At 42.2% G+C, this 12,714-nt stretch overlaps 1 protein-coding gene across 1 annotated transcript; it reads right to left on the reverse strand.

Annotated features, from left to right (window-relative positions):
* Positions 1 to 890: 890 nt before the first annotated feature.
* LOC134078142 (L-amino-acid oxidase-like) lies at positions 891 to 10,307 on the reverse strand. Its single transcript, XM_062533841.1, has 7 exons — positions 10,273 to 10,307; positions 6,556 to 6,800; positions 4,077 to 4,189; positions 3,784 to 3,988; positions 3,629 to 3,697; positions 3,198 to 3,334; positions 891 to 1,677 (listed from the first exon to the last, which is right to left on the reverse strand). The coding sequence occupies exons 2-7, from the start codon at positions 6,790 to 6,792 to the stop codon at positions 891 to 893; spliced, it is 1,548 nt and encodes a 515-aa protein (XP_062389825.1). The 5' UTR covers positions 6,793 to 6,800; positions 10,273 to 10,307.
* Positions 10,308 to 12,714: the final 2,407 nt, after the last annotated feature.

The following is a 12,714-nucleotide window of genomic DNA, read 5'->3' on the forward strand; positions in this document are numbered from 1 at the left end:
TCAGGGGGCTAGAAAGCGTCGTTTGCTAACTTGCGTCGCAATCTTGGGAGTTCGCTCCGTCGTTCTTGAATTTGGTGTTTCTAGAAAAGGTAGTTCAAACTCTCAATCGCAAACAAGGACGCAAAGTTTGGTCGTTTGAACTACTGCCCCTGGGCAGTCGCACCTGTGTCGTACCTTGGGAGTTCCAGTTGGTGATGTCGTCAGTGCAAGATCGCCTGACCAAAAATCACAAGCGCCCAACCAAAAATCACTGAGTTGTTGTTTTCTCGTGACTCAATGATTGCGCTATACTGTAGGCTAATGTAAATTAAAATACCGTTGGGCTCATTCTTGCTACGTGTGTTACCTTGCGTTCATTTGCGTGTTGGTTTGCGTTTTGGTAGGCTACTGTTATGATATTTACAAACCCTCGGGTCAAGCACACCGTTAATTAGTGTAGTGATTAAGGCAGGTGGCTTACCATCTCAACATCGTAGGTTCTTTTCCCGTATGCATCACACATGCTTTTGTTTCTGACTAGTGAAACGTGGAAATAACCCTAATAAGTAATGTCGTGGAACTATTAAACTGATGTCGTGTTCCTGGCCACTCGATGTAAAGCAATTAAATATATTTAGGGTCTAACCGTGTTGTGTGTGGTATGCCTGCTCTTACTCAAAAGTGACACGGTGGTTAAACAACGCCGTTGCTAACTCTTCTAGAAACGCACCCCAGATTGGTCATTGAGACCGATGGCAACTGGCTGATTCGACATGTCAAATCGGGCAAAATGAACGCCGACAGCTCCTCCGACTGACAATGGCACAAACTCTCTGGACATTATGAATGTACGAGAGTATGGTAGGACCAGGCTATTTAAAAGGTATTTAAAAATCTTAAATTTAACCTATTTAAAACAGGTCACACGGAAATGGTGGACATAATCTCACCGCTAGGTTGATGTTCTTTGCTGCCCTGATTGCCGATTTCATCGCCGACTCGATCCAGCCGTGTGGGAAAGCCGTGTGCTCCCCGGCAAAGTGCACCCTGCCTTCTCTCCGGAAGAGCTCCTCGGCGTACTCCAAGTGTTGGTACGGCGTGAACAGCGCAAAAGCGCCCCTGCTGTAAGGATCCGCACTCCAGCGCTTCACCACCACACCCGTGCAGAGAGGCCTGACATAGTCACCGTGGATCTGCGCCAAATCTGTGAGGACCAGCTCTTTGAGGTCGTCGTCACTCATGCCCAGGAAGAGGAGGGACTCGTCCGACAAGGTGTAGGAAGCCAGCAGGACGCCAATCTTGTCGTTTCCAGGGAAACTGTGGCTAGGGTAATAGATGTAACGAGAGGGTCGGTCTGTGATGCTCTTTCCTCCACATATGCCGTCCTTCACCCAGAACTTCTTGCTGAAGGTGAGGAAGATTTTAGTCGCACTGTCATAGTGGACTGTCCTCAGGGCCCTCATCTTTTTGATGGACAGAGGTGGACTGAAGTCCATGGAAAGAGCTGCTTTGGTTGTGGCTGTGACAAGGACAAAGTCGGCATGAAGGTCAGGCTGCTGATCATTCTGAAATGAGACAACGACCCCATCTTTTGACTGGCTGATACGTTTGACCTTGGCATATAGGCAAATGGGAACACGGATATCTTCTGCCAAAGCTTTGGGAAGAAGGTCCAACCCACCTCTCACTTCATAGTATCTTCAAAACAAAAGAAACAACAGTGTATAACTGTATTTATTACATTAACTTTTGCCACGTACTCAATGAGTAGGCAGAGGTGAAACCAAACTTATGCATAATGTAAGTGAACTAGGTGAATGGTTTCCTCACCAACAACAAGTGCATGTTGCATGCTACACATCACGCCACAGAATTACAACATACAGTACTTTAGTTGACCAGAGCACAAACGATTCAGACCATTTTTGGAAGATTTGGACATTGATGGGGGGGCTGGGTGACGTCACGCATGTAACAAATAAAGTGGAATAGCTTAAAAAACATAGTAACACAAATGTTACTTTTAACGGCACAAATCAGCACAAACGTAGCACAAAGGATTGAGACTATTTTGGGGAAATTTGGACAGGTATGGGGGGCTGAGTGACGTCACTGGCCAGAAAAAGTAAAGTTGAATCACTTAAAACCCTAACAGCACAAACGATCATTTTTACGGCACAAACCGGCACAAACATAGCACAAACGAATAGCAATGTTTTTAAACATTTTTGAATAACATGGGGGGCCAGCTTCACGCAGGTACTCACATATACGTACATTTGCATTAAGTTGGTCAGCCCCACCTATTACCACTGTTTTACTTCATTGTTAGTCTACATCAAAAGCAGTTGTTCACTTAGTGAATTACGCTATTCTCTGCAACTTTTTAATTCCAACCGTGAGTTCTAGGGGGGAGAAACGAGAATGTGCACATATCCTGAATTACTCACACCTGGCTTGTCATAGTCGCTCGTACTCATCCTGGATTGGCGTTAGTGAAACGAGTAGAGCTAGGATGACCAGACAACACTATGGCCCAATCCCAATGTGAACCCTTAGGACTAAGGACTTAAGACTCACAGACTTAATTGATCTCAGGTGCTACTGTAAGTGAGTGAATGTGTGAGGCCACATGGGCTCAGATAGGTATTTGGGATTGGGACAGCACTTCACAAGATCACATGTACCTTGGCGATGTTTACTAACAAAGACGTTGCTAACATTTGCACCATGCACGTGTGTGTCGTGCTGTTGTTTACTTTTGTAATTTCCAGATTTCGCGGTAAACGTCGCAACACTTTGAACTGTCGGTAATTCCCTCAGGTTAAGTCTGCACAGATGCAGACTCACGGAAAGGGCTCGGTAAGTGTGTACTCAAACCATCACGCCCGTTGTAATTCGACATTGGGACAGCCCTAAGCCCTTACGAATTTCGCGAGAACGCGCACCAAAGTCTGTGAGTCCATGAGTCCGGACATGAGGATTGGGCCTATGTCAAGCCTTACTTATCTTGGATTTCCTGATTCTGCCTTTGTGAGATACCCCTTGGGGCCAAGTCCAAGTTGATATTGTGTTAACGAAGCACATTAAACTTATGAGGACACAGAAGAATTACTTCGTCCTTCAGTTCCAGTAATGAAAGTGGTCTCTTGTTCGTGTAAGATGTGACTTTGAACTCTACTGTGAAAGAACAGTTTGGAATAATTGTCAGGCCTTACTTGACATCGTCTCTGATCTGTAACTGGAGATACAGCATCTCAGTTAGCGCCGTGTACATCAGGCTCTGCTCGTTGAGCAGGTCTCCAATCATCCAAATGGCCTCAGGACTCAGTCCCACTTCCTCTTTCAGATACTCCTATCAAACAAACATTTTATGCAGTCACAGTGGACAAGAAGACTTCTGCCTCATTTTCACATAATTCTGATCCAATCACGATGCAAAGCCTGCTTTCAGGCTCAATCGTTGATCACATGATTGTCGTAGTTACCATTCAAAAACATTGATATGGAATGGTGATTAAACTTTTTTTTTTACCAGATCTACTTTAGGTGTCCCATTATTCAGAAGTAATAGCCAACCCACCAGCCAATCACAAAAGAGAATTTCTTCTCTCCGGGTGATAAATAAAACTCAGACATTGAACTTTACCTTTACAGAATAGCGGTCAACTTTTTCCAGAAAAGCTTTGCAGCCATTTTCCACCACCTCATTTTCCACCTACAACAATGATCACACAAAGATGTTACCAGTTATTTAGCTGCTAATGTCTGCTGGTAGCACTCTCCTCTCCCATGTAGACTTACCTTCTGTAATGCCTGCTCTAGCAGCCTCTCAGCAGTTTTATTCCTCTCTTCTGGTGGCAGGTTGTAATTCAGAATTTTGGGGTCGTCTTTTACGGCAGATGTCTTCTGTGGTGGTCCTCCATTCACCAGGTAATAGGTTTGCTTATCATTCATGGCAAAATTATCCAGCGTCAGGTTCAGGTCACGAGCAAGCCAAAGGACGATACTGTTGAGAAGTGGAGTTAGTTTAAGACTATGAAATCCACCAATAAATAAATAAATATATATTTGTATAAATATATATTTATACTCACTTGTGAAATTCTGGAATCCTCATGGCTCCCAGTTCAGCATACCAGCCCTCTTCCTCATTCCTGTAGGTCTCCACCCGTCCTCCAACTCTCCCACTGGCCTCTAATATGGTCACCTAAACAACACGGCATGAAGAGTTAGTTACAACACCTCTAATATGGTCACCTTTAAACAACACGACACAAAGGGTTAGCTACAACACCTTTAAACAACACGGCATGAAGAGTTAGTTACAACAACTCTAATATGGTCACCTTTAAACAACACGGCATGAAGAGTCAGTAACAACACCTCTAATATGGCAGAGGTGTCAAAAGTATTCACATTCACTACTCAAGTAGAAGTAATGATACTAGGTTTTTAAAATACTTTTGTAGAAGTGGAAGTATCAACTCAGGCTTTGTACTTAAGTAAGATTATAAAAGTACTGGTTTCAAACCTACTTAAAGTATAAAAGTAAAAGCAATGTAAGGGAAAAAATACCATTAAAAACAAAAGTTTAGGCCGCGCCACAGGGGCCTATTGTGCACTGCCCCACTTCCCCAAAAACAAAACATTTTCTAAAGGCCAAAATGACTACAATGATATATTAAAATGTTAATGTTGAAAAATGTGGGACCACTAGCGTTTCAGCCGCATATTACGGTGGCCGAGAAGGGTCACAACACATGCATATTCAAAAATATCTGCAACCTCAGAAAACACTTTCAAACTCAGAAAACGCGAGCAAATATGGGAATGAACTGCAAACTAAATGGAAACGAACTGCAAACTAGATGAAAACGAAATGCAACTATGAAAACGGAAATGGGGACCATAATCAGTGACGGACCCACACCCTGTTTACGGCATAGACAGTAAAAGATATGGACAAAGCTATCACGTAGACGTCAGCAGAGATTGAGGAAGCAAATTTCAACGTTTAAGGTCTTCTATTTCCGTCATAGGTCTCCTGCGCAGGCTCACCCTACAGTCACACACGCTACAAGAGACAGCGACAACTCCACAAACTTGCCGTTGAGTGGGGAGGTGATTCGCGAGTGATTGACGGCTAACGATTGCTACGTGCTAGGTGGCTGACCGATAGCTCGTACATGCCTTCAGATATATTTTTTGGTTACAAAACCTGGCTCTTTGGATTGTAAAGTTCATATTTCTCACTAGAAGTAGCAAAATATAAGGCAACAAACCCTGAACTTACTTGTTAGTACAGAAATACTGCCTTCGTTTAGTTAGCTCCGCCATCTTGGATAAAAAATTCAACTTTACTTTCAAAGAAGGAACGTCAGGCTGCCTTCACTCCGATTGGCAGTCGCTTTGTCGCTTCGCTCAACATTTGCATAAAATAGCCTGCTTGTCTATTTTAGCCCCGCCTTGCTCGCGACAGCGGCAAGCTTGTCGCTTGTCTCTGGCAAAAGTCTACTCCCATTGAAAATGAACGGCAGCCTGTCTCTTTGTCGCTGTCGCTTGTAGCGTGTGTGACTGGGGGGTCAGGTGTCGTACATGTGACGTACGTAGGCACGTAGTCTGACCGAGTCTGAACTATGGCGATGCTTTACTCTCTCTGGACGCATGCGCATTAACACTTTAGCATTGATTTCAGAAAAAACGTTTATTACTCCGCCGATAAGACAGTTACGAGGTTATAACGCCAATCTCACAATGTTCTATTTACTCCGAAAATAGAAAATGTTCATTTAAAGGCTTAAAACGCTACAGTTGTAACATTATTTGATGCCAAAAGTGGCGCTTATGCCCCGTAGGATTCAATGGAATGGCTAGCTAGCACTGGTCTCCTGTTTAGCATGGCGGCCGCCATACTGTCTACACCATAGATACAGTATACGTATCTATGGTGTAGACAGTATGGTGGCCGCCATGCTAAACGGATTTCAATGTTGGACTTCCTGCTTTCAATGATGTAAAAATCATCATTTTACATCATTGAAAGCAGGAAGTCCTACTCATGGGTTTCATTGAAATCCGTATTTCTCCCATCTCAAGGCAAACTGAGGGAATGATGCACGACCATTCAAAAACATGACTGGTTTTCTAAAGATACAAAGCTTAATGCTAATCGGTGAAGTGTCCCTACACTAAACAACACGGCATGAAGAGTTAGTTACAACACCTTTAAACAACACGGCATGAAGAGTTAGTTACAATACTTCTAATACGGTCACCTTAAACAACACGGCATGAAGAGCTAGTAACAACACCTTTAAACAACATGGCATAAAGAGTTAGTTACAACACCTTTAAACAACACGGCATGAAGGGTTAGTTACAACTCCTCTAATATGGTCACATTTAAACAACATGGCATGAAGGGTTAGTTACAACACCTTTAATATGGTCACCTTCATAACACGGGTTAGTTACAAAACACTTTAAATATTGTTATCATTAACACAATGAAGAAAAATAAGACATTTGGTTCTTCCTCTCTATGAAACAGATCGGTCTGTACATGCAGCCTACCTGATGTCCTGCATCTTTCAGTAACTTGGCGGCCGTCAGGCCAGCCATGCCGGCTCCAACTATGGCAACATGGCGAGGAGTGTGTCTGTGTATGGGTATGGGGCGAAGGCCGTTCTTCATGGTCTCAAGCAAGTTATCATAGTCCGGATCCTTCAAACAATTAACCAACTCTGTTTTGGGGATGGCATTAGAGTGGCCAAGGAGAATCTTTCTGAGCCCTCCATGCTCTCTGCGCATTTTGACCCCTACAAACACAAATTGGGAAAAACATAAGAACTCCAATATACATAAACAATACTGTATAATATACTATAGAATTTGAACCTTGGGGGCATATTATGATGACAATTTAATCATAATGTGTTTAATCATAATAAATACATGGATTTTCATAGTGTTTCTTGATGTGATACATGGGCCAACTTTATGAGCAAATTTGCAGGGCAACCACATAACCGACCCCATGTGTTGATGATCGGTAGCCTGACAAGCCAACTATACATTAAATGTATAGTCTGGAGTCGGACCATTCACAGAGCTGAAGCCTGTGCGTGGGATGAACCGGTGTCTTTCAAACTGCCTCTGCACGTAATAGGCCAGCACTCCTGCCAATCGTAGCCGGTCGGCAAACCGGCAAATACATCCTTCTTTAAAACGAATGACTAGAGTGCTTCTTTCTGCTCAACCTTCAAAAAAAAGCCAAAGTCTAACTCTTCCAAAGTCGATGACAAAGCCGATTCAAACGAGCGTGCTTCGTTAGCCTCATCCATCTTCGTTGTTCTCTATGGTTGTTCTGCTATCTCGTTGTCGCGAAGCTCTGTCGTCACCGTGCTAAGGCAGGCTCAAGGACTCGGTACACAGATAGAGCGTTCTGATTGGAGCGGCTGACTTGGTGCCGGACGCAGGATTGGCTTTGACGGTGTGATCCTAGACCAAATATTTTTTGCCGCTGGGGTGCGTCTAGATTTCTAGGCTAGATGATCGGATGGTTCGCCTGACAATTGCCTATGATGAAGTTGCCTAATATCAATGGGCCAGAACAGCAATAGCCTACTCAGGAACATTGCCCAGCAACATTTCTCAGCTGTGTATCAGCTTTGGAGGACACATATACGTTAGTCAAAGTTGTTCCAAAGTTCTACCGAAAAAGTGAGCGAGTAATGTGGTTGGTTGAATGAATGAGTGGGTTCGTGTGAGAAAGGGAGTGTGTGTGTGAGCAACCTACACGTTACTCATCTTGCACTGAATCATCTTCTTGAATCTCAATATTCTGATCTTAACAATGGTCAAATTACCAATTCTAAAATGAATAGTTCAGGTTCAGGTTGTTTGGCAACTATTCTATCAGGAAATGATGGAGGAATTATCTGAGAATAAACTTCAACTCTGCTTGTGCCTAAAGAACAATTAAAAAGACAAAATAAAGACAAAAAGGCCCGTATTAATAAGAATTTTAAGGCTAAAAGTGGGCCTAGCTCCTAACTGGTGAATTTAGAAAAAAATCCTAATAATAATGGGCGTGTCACTCGTAACTTTAGGACTCCTAATTTTTTTGACTAAGAGTAATTCACAAAGCATTTTAACCCTAAAAGTAGCACCTAAGTCTGGGACATACATTTTAACCTAAACTATTCAGATCGCCACCACGTGGCCATACCATGCCATTACACCACCATAAACGGCTCCGGAATCCCGACGGTTCCGGATCACTCCCAAAATGTAATCGTTTCTTCCTTGGGTCATTTCTGACCTGCCCTGAAATCCATCCATTACTTTTTGAGTTATCTTGCTAATAGACAAACAGACAGACAAACAGACAAACAAACCCAAGTGAAAACATAACCTCCTTGGCGGAGGTAAACATGGAGGTGTTTGATCGCTTCTAACCTTCATCTCTGTCCATTCAAAGTAGCGCCGCGCGCCAGAGCCAGTGAGTGCACGCATTGAACCGTGAGAGGTATGTATGAACTCGTCTTATTTAAGGGAATAATGTAGTTTAATATGAAAAACGGTGAAGTGTTCCTTTAAGTTTTCTTATTCCTGTCAGCCAAATTTTTGGCCAGCTCCTGCTCCCAGACCTTTTGAGATATCACCACCGGTCCAACTCAGGAACGTCCGGCCGGAACCAGTGTAGAGTGGAAGTTGAAGATTGTGTCACTGACCCTTGTCATTCTTCCGCCATAATGGATTGAATAGAAAGCGAAACTAAACTTTCATTGATCACAAATGTATTTAGATCATCACAAAACTTCACACATGTGATCCCCAGACCAAGCCTCACAAATGTTGCCAGAAAGATTTTTGATTTTTGCCCGTCACAGCCAAACGAAATCGGTGGCATAGCCATCAAACCTGAAGTATTACCTATCTGAGAATTGCTTTCATGTATCAAAACCAAACTTAGTACTCCATTGTGAGTATGCTTAAGTAATCTGGTGTCGTTCTACCCCTAGGGGGCACTGCAATCAGCCAAAGCGTTTTGGTGTTTTTGGACATTGAATATTATAGCACGTAACCTTTGACCCATAAGCCCGATTTTCTAAAATGAGGTACTGCTAGAATCCTTGGATCAAGCCGAGTTCAATGCAATTTCAGCCATATTGGATTTTAGCAAAAGCAGAACTAAACTTTCATAGGTCACTAATTTTTTCAATCAGAACATTTTCGAAACTTGACATACATGATCTTCAGACCATGGCTCACAACAGTTACCAGAAGGATTTTTGATTTTCGAAAGCACTTGCCCATCACACAGACGAACGCAGGCGGAGTGATATCTGAAAATAGTCCCCATAGGCAACAAGCAGGAAGTAGTGCGTGATATCACTGCGCCCATGGTACGTTTGCAATTCCCTTAATTATTACGCCAGATGAGAGTGTAGTTCCATGTCAAATCAGCCTAGAAAAATGCCAGGTTTCATTTTCAGTTGGTCTTATTGCACTTTCTAACTTGAGAAGAGACACGTTTTAAATGGGAAAATTACCAGAAATCTTAGTCACTTGTAAGCATGTTGCTAGCAGACAAGAAGCTAATGGTCTAATCCGATTCAATGATCTATGCTAGGCTGAAGCTAAAAGTTGCATCGCCAGACTCACAGAATGGCTGGATAAACGGGAAAGGGGTAAATATCGATTGTTTTGCTCGAGGGGAAGTGGAAAATTAGCTTATTTCCAAAAATGGCGGAATATCCTTTTAAGATTCTGAACGACAGTGAGATCCTTTCTATCTACAGTGGGCAGATAGTAAACCAGTGTCAATGTCGATAATTCTAATGAAGAGGCTAATGTTAACCTATTCATTGTCTTTCTAGCGAAAATGACAGGATGGTAAGATTGGACAGCTGGATTGTGATGAATGACAGTTACACAAGAACGTGGTTTGGCTATCCCGCTAACACACTTAACTTCATGACATCATTAGAGGCAGAGAGCACAGGGATCAGGAAATTGGGGGGGGGGGGAGGGGGAGAGAGAGAGAAAACTCAATTGCAACTCAAATTCATGTAATATGTGTCTTGATGTTTTGTACGTTGGTACGTTCTGTGCCCTGTGATTCACTAGCTTTGGCAATACTGTGCCTTAACAGTCATGCTAATGAAGCCCCATTGAATTGAATTGAATTGAATTGAGAGAAAACATTTCTAAGGTAACATTCATTACATACATTGTATGTGTTACCCATTACCCAGAATGCAATGGACCTCTGAAGGTACTTACAGTTCTCAATGACTGAATTCAGGTCCTCAGCCGAGGGCCGGTTGACAAAGTAAGAAGACGGATCCGGATCCATGCTACTGGACTGAGAGGCTATGGCCACTGACATTACACACAAGAGAGACAGAGAGAAGAGGGAGTGAGACGAGAGAAGAGGAACACATCCAATGCCAATTTACTGGTATTCACTGGTGAAGAAGACTTGCTCAACGCATCATGGTGATGGTAAACATTTCCCTCTAGTCTAACCCAATTCTCTTGTTCGTGGTGGTAGTGTTGTGGGGGTCTAAAGCCTTATTTGTCAACCACTGTGCCGTGAAACACTAGTGTGCCTTGACAAATAGTATCTGATTTCACTTCACTGGTACAAAGTGATATTTTCTGTCAAATAATTGTTTAATCGCACTGCAATCATTAAGCGTATGGCTGTGCTGCTGCCAGTATGCCGTCAATGTGATGACATTAGTCTTGAATGAAACTCCTGGTAAGTAGCACATATAAAGAAGCTAAGGAATAACAATACATTGCTTTGCTTTGCATGCACTGTAATATTAAATCAGAAGAAGCCACAGAATAGCAATCCTGCACATTGATTAGCGTGCACTGTAATAAGAAGCTTACTGATAACAGTACAGTGCATTTTGTGCATCATGCATACAGTGCATCATGCACTGTGATAACCTGTGACATTTCAGCCAAATCAAAGAATACATCGTATGTATACAGTACATGTGTATTAACCTTCCTATATCAATTTGCATAACGTAATATTATAATTAAAAATTAGGGCGTGACAGGAAGGAGCAGGGAGCATTTTCCTTTTCCTCAGCAAAGTAAACACTAAACACAATTTCATCAAAACAATACTGCTTGTTAGCTGCGTGTCATCCATTATCCCTTACAGCAATCTCTTCAGGGCTCCAGGGTTTTTGCTGCTGTCCAAATTGTATGCAAAAAGCACTTTGTAAATGTGTGAGTTGCTTACCTGAGTTTACTTCTGTCTTGCTGGATGTGTGTCCCGCTGTCCTCTGCCTCTTATGATTCCAGAATAGATGGGTGGTGCTGTTTTATAGGTCTGCATCACATGATTTCAAAGAAAAGGGAAAGTTAACAGCTTTCTTCACCCTTTGTGGCTGTATGTACAATGTATCACTGTTATTTGAAAAGAAATTCAGAGGTTACACTTATTTTGTTTAACTATGGATGAAAAAAGTTTTGCTCTTCAGAATTTTAGCCATGCACACAGATTGGTGATACTGCAATACATTCACAACTACAAACTACAAAGCATATTTTCACAATTCAGAAAATAGCCTAGTCAAAAATATTGTATTTCAGTACATTCAATTATGCAGAAGAGGTCACCTATGTTGTTCAGTTTTTTTTTTTTTTTATCTATTTGTAACCCAATGTAATGATCATGATCTATAAATGCTATCTTCCTATTTCAGGAAAGTCTGGACTACCCATGATGGTGGCCTTGCACCACTGCTGAATACATTGTAGGGGAAACACTGGGCCCTATGGCCCGTGGCTGAAGCCTATGTCAGCTTTCATCAATAAAAGAAAAATATTCCGAGTAAGATTATGCTGACAAGTCCAAATCTTTAGTGAAACAGGTATTATTGTGCTTCTTCTCTTTCTCTTGCTCTCTCTCTCTCTCACGAACAAACTAAGTGTTCTCTGTACTGATCTTCCCTGCTCAGTTTAAGGTACAGTATAGCCTAGGTATTCAAGCTGCGGCACCTCAACGCACATCAAACAGTGCTGTCTGTGGTTCAGAGAGAACTGATAGCCTACACCAATAATCACATAGAGCCCATCTCGATTCTCCTACGGATTCATAACTCTTAAGCAGAAGGGGCAGAAACACAAACCTTGTAAGTAATCAATTCTGATACATTTTGATGATAGGCTAAAGGAGTCACCACATGGGAAAAGGGAGATTTTGAATACACATGGTCTGAATTCTCCTAAACCATCTGATTTACAAGAAATCAGGCCATGAGGATGCTTCATTGTATTCACAGGTTTCCTAAGTCCCATGAGGCCGGTTGGAAGGGAAATTATTTTGTTATTGTTTTTTTTTTTTTTTTTTTGCACACAAAAAAAAGTGAAACACACAGTAGGCTACAATGGTACATACTACAATTGAATAAGATATGTTCAGTACATTGTATAAAGTAGGCTAAACATATGTGCACAATACAGTATAAAACTAGATGTACCGTATAGCGGTACACAATATGACTGCTGCTCAGTTCTGCACATTTTCTCCCCAAAAATGAATGACGCTTGTCCACCTTCCTGTATCTTCTGTTTGTGCAATTTATATGCACTAGTGCAGTGCCCGTACAAACAATGTTTTACCAAGAAACGTGTTGCTTAATGACGTTGATGCAGGTAGATCATGTTAGATTGGCGATGATGTAGAATCAGGCCTGT

Source organism: Sardina pilchardus, chromosome 1 (genome assembly GCF_963854185.1).
Source record: "Sardina pilchardus chromosome 1, fSarPil1.1, whole genome shotgun sequence".
Taxonomy (NCBI): domain Eukaryota; kingdom Metazoa; phylum Chordata; class Actinopteri; order Clupeiformes; family Clupeidae; genus Sardina; species Sardina pilchardus.

What these genes read in the sequence shown, in the direction of transcription:
- LOC134078142 (XM_062533841.1), bottom strand. Translation starts at nt 6,792, where the DNA reads ATGCGCAGAGAGCATGGAGGGCTCAGAAAGATTCTCCTTGGCCACTCT. An exon ending in AGGATTCCAGAATTTCACAA is followed by an intron (nt 3,989 to 4,076) that starts GTGAGTATAAAT and finishes ACTTCTCAACAG; the next exon opens with TATCGTCCTTTGGCTTGCTC. An exon ending in TAGAGCAGGCATTACAGAAG is followed by an intron (nt 3,698 to 3,783) that starts GTAAGTCTACAT and finishes TCATTGTTGTAG; the next exon opens with GTGGAAAATGAGGTGGTGGA.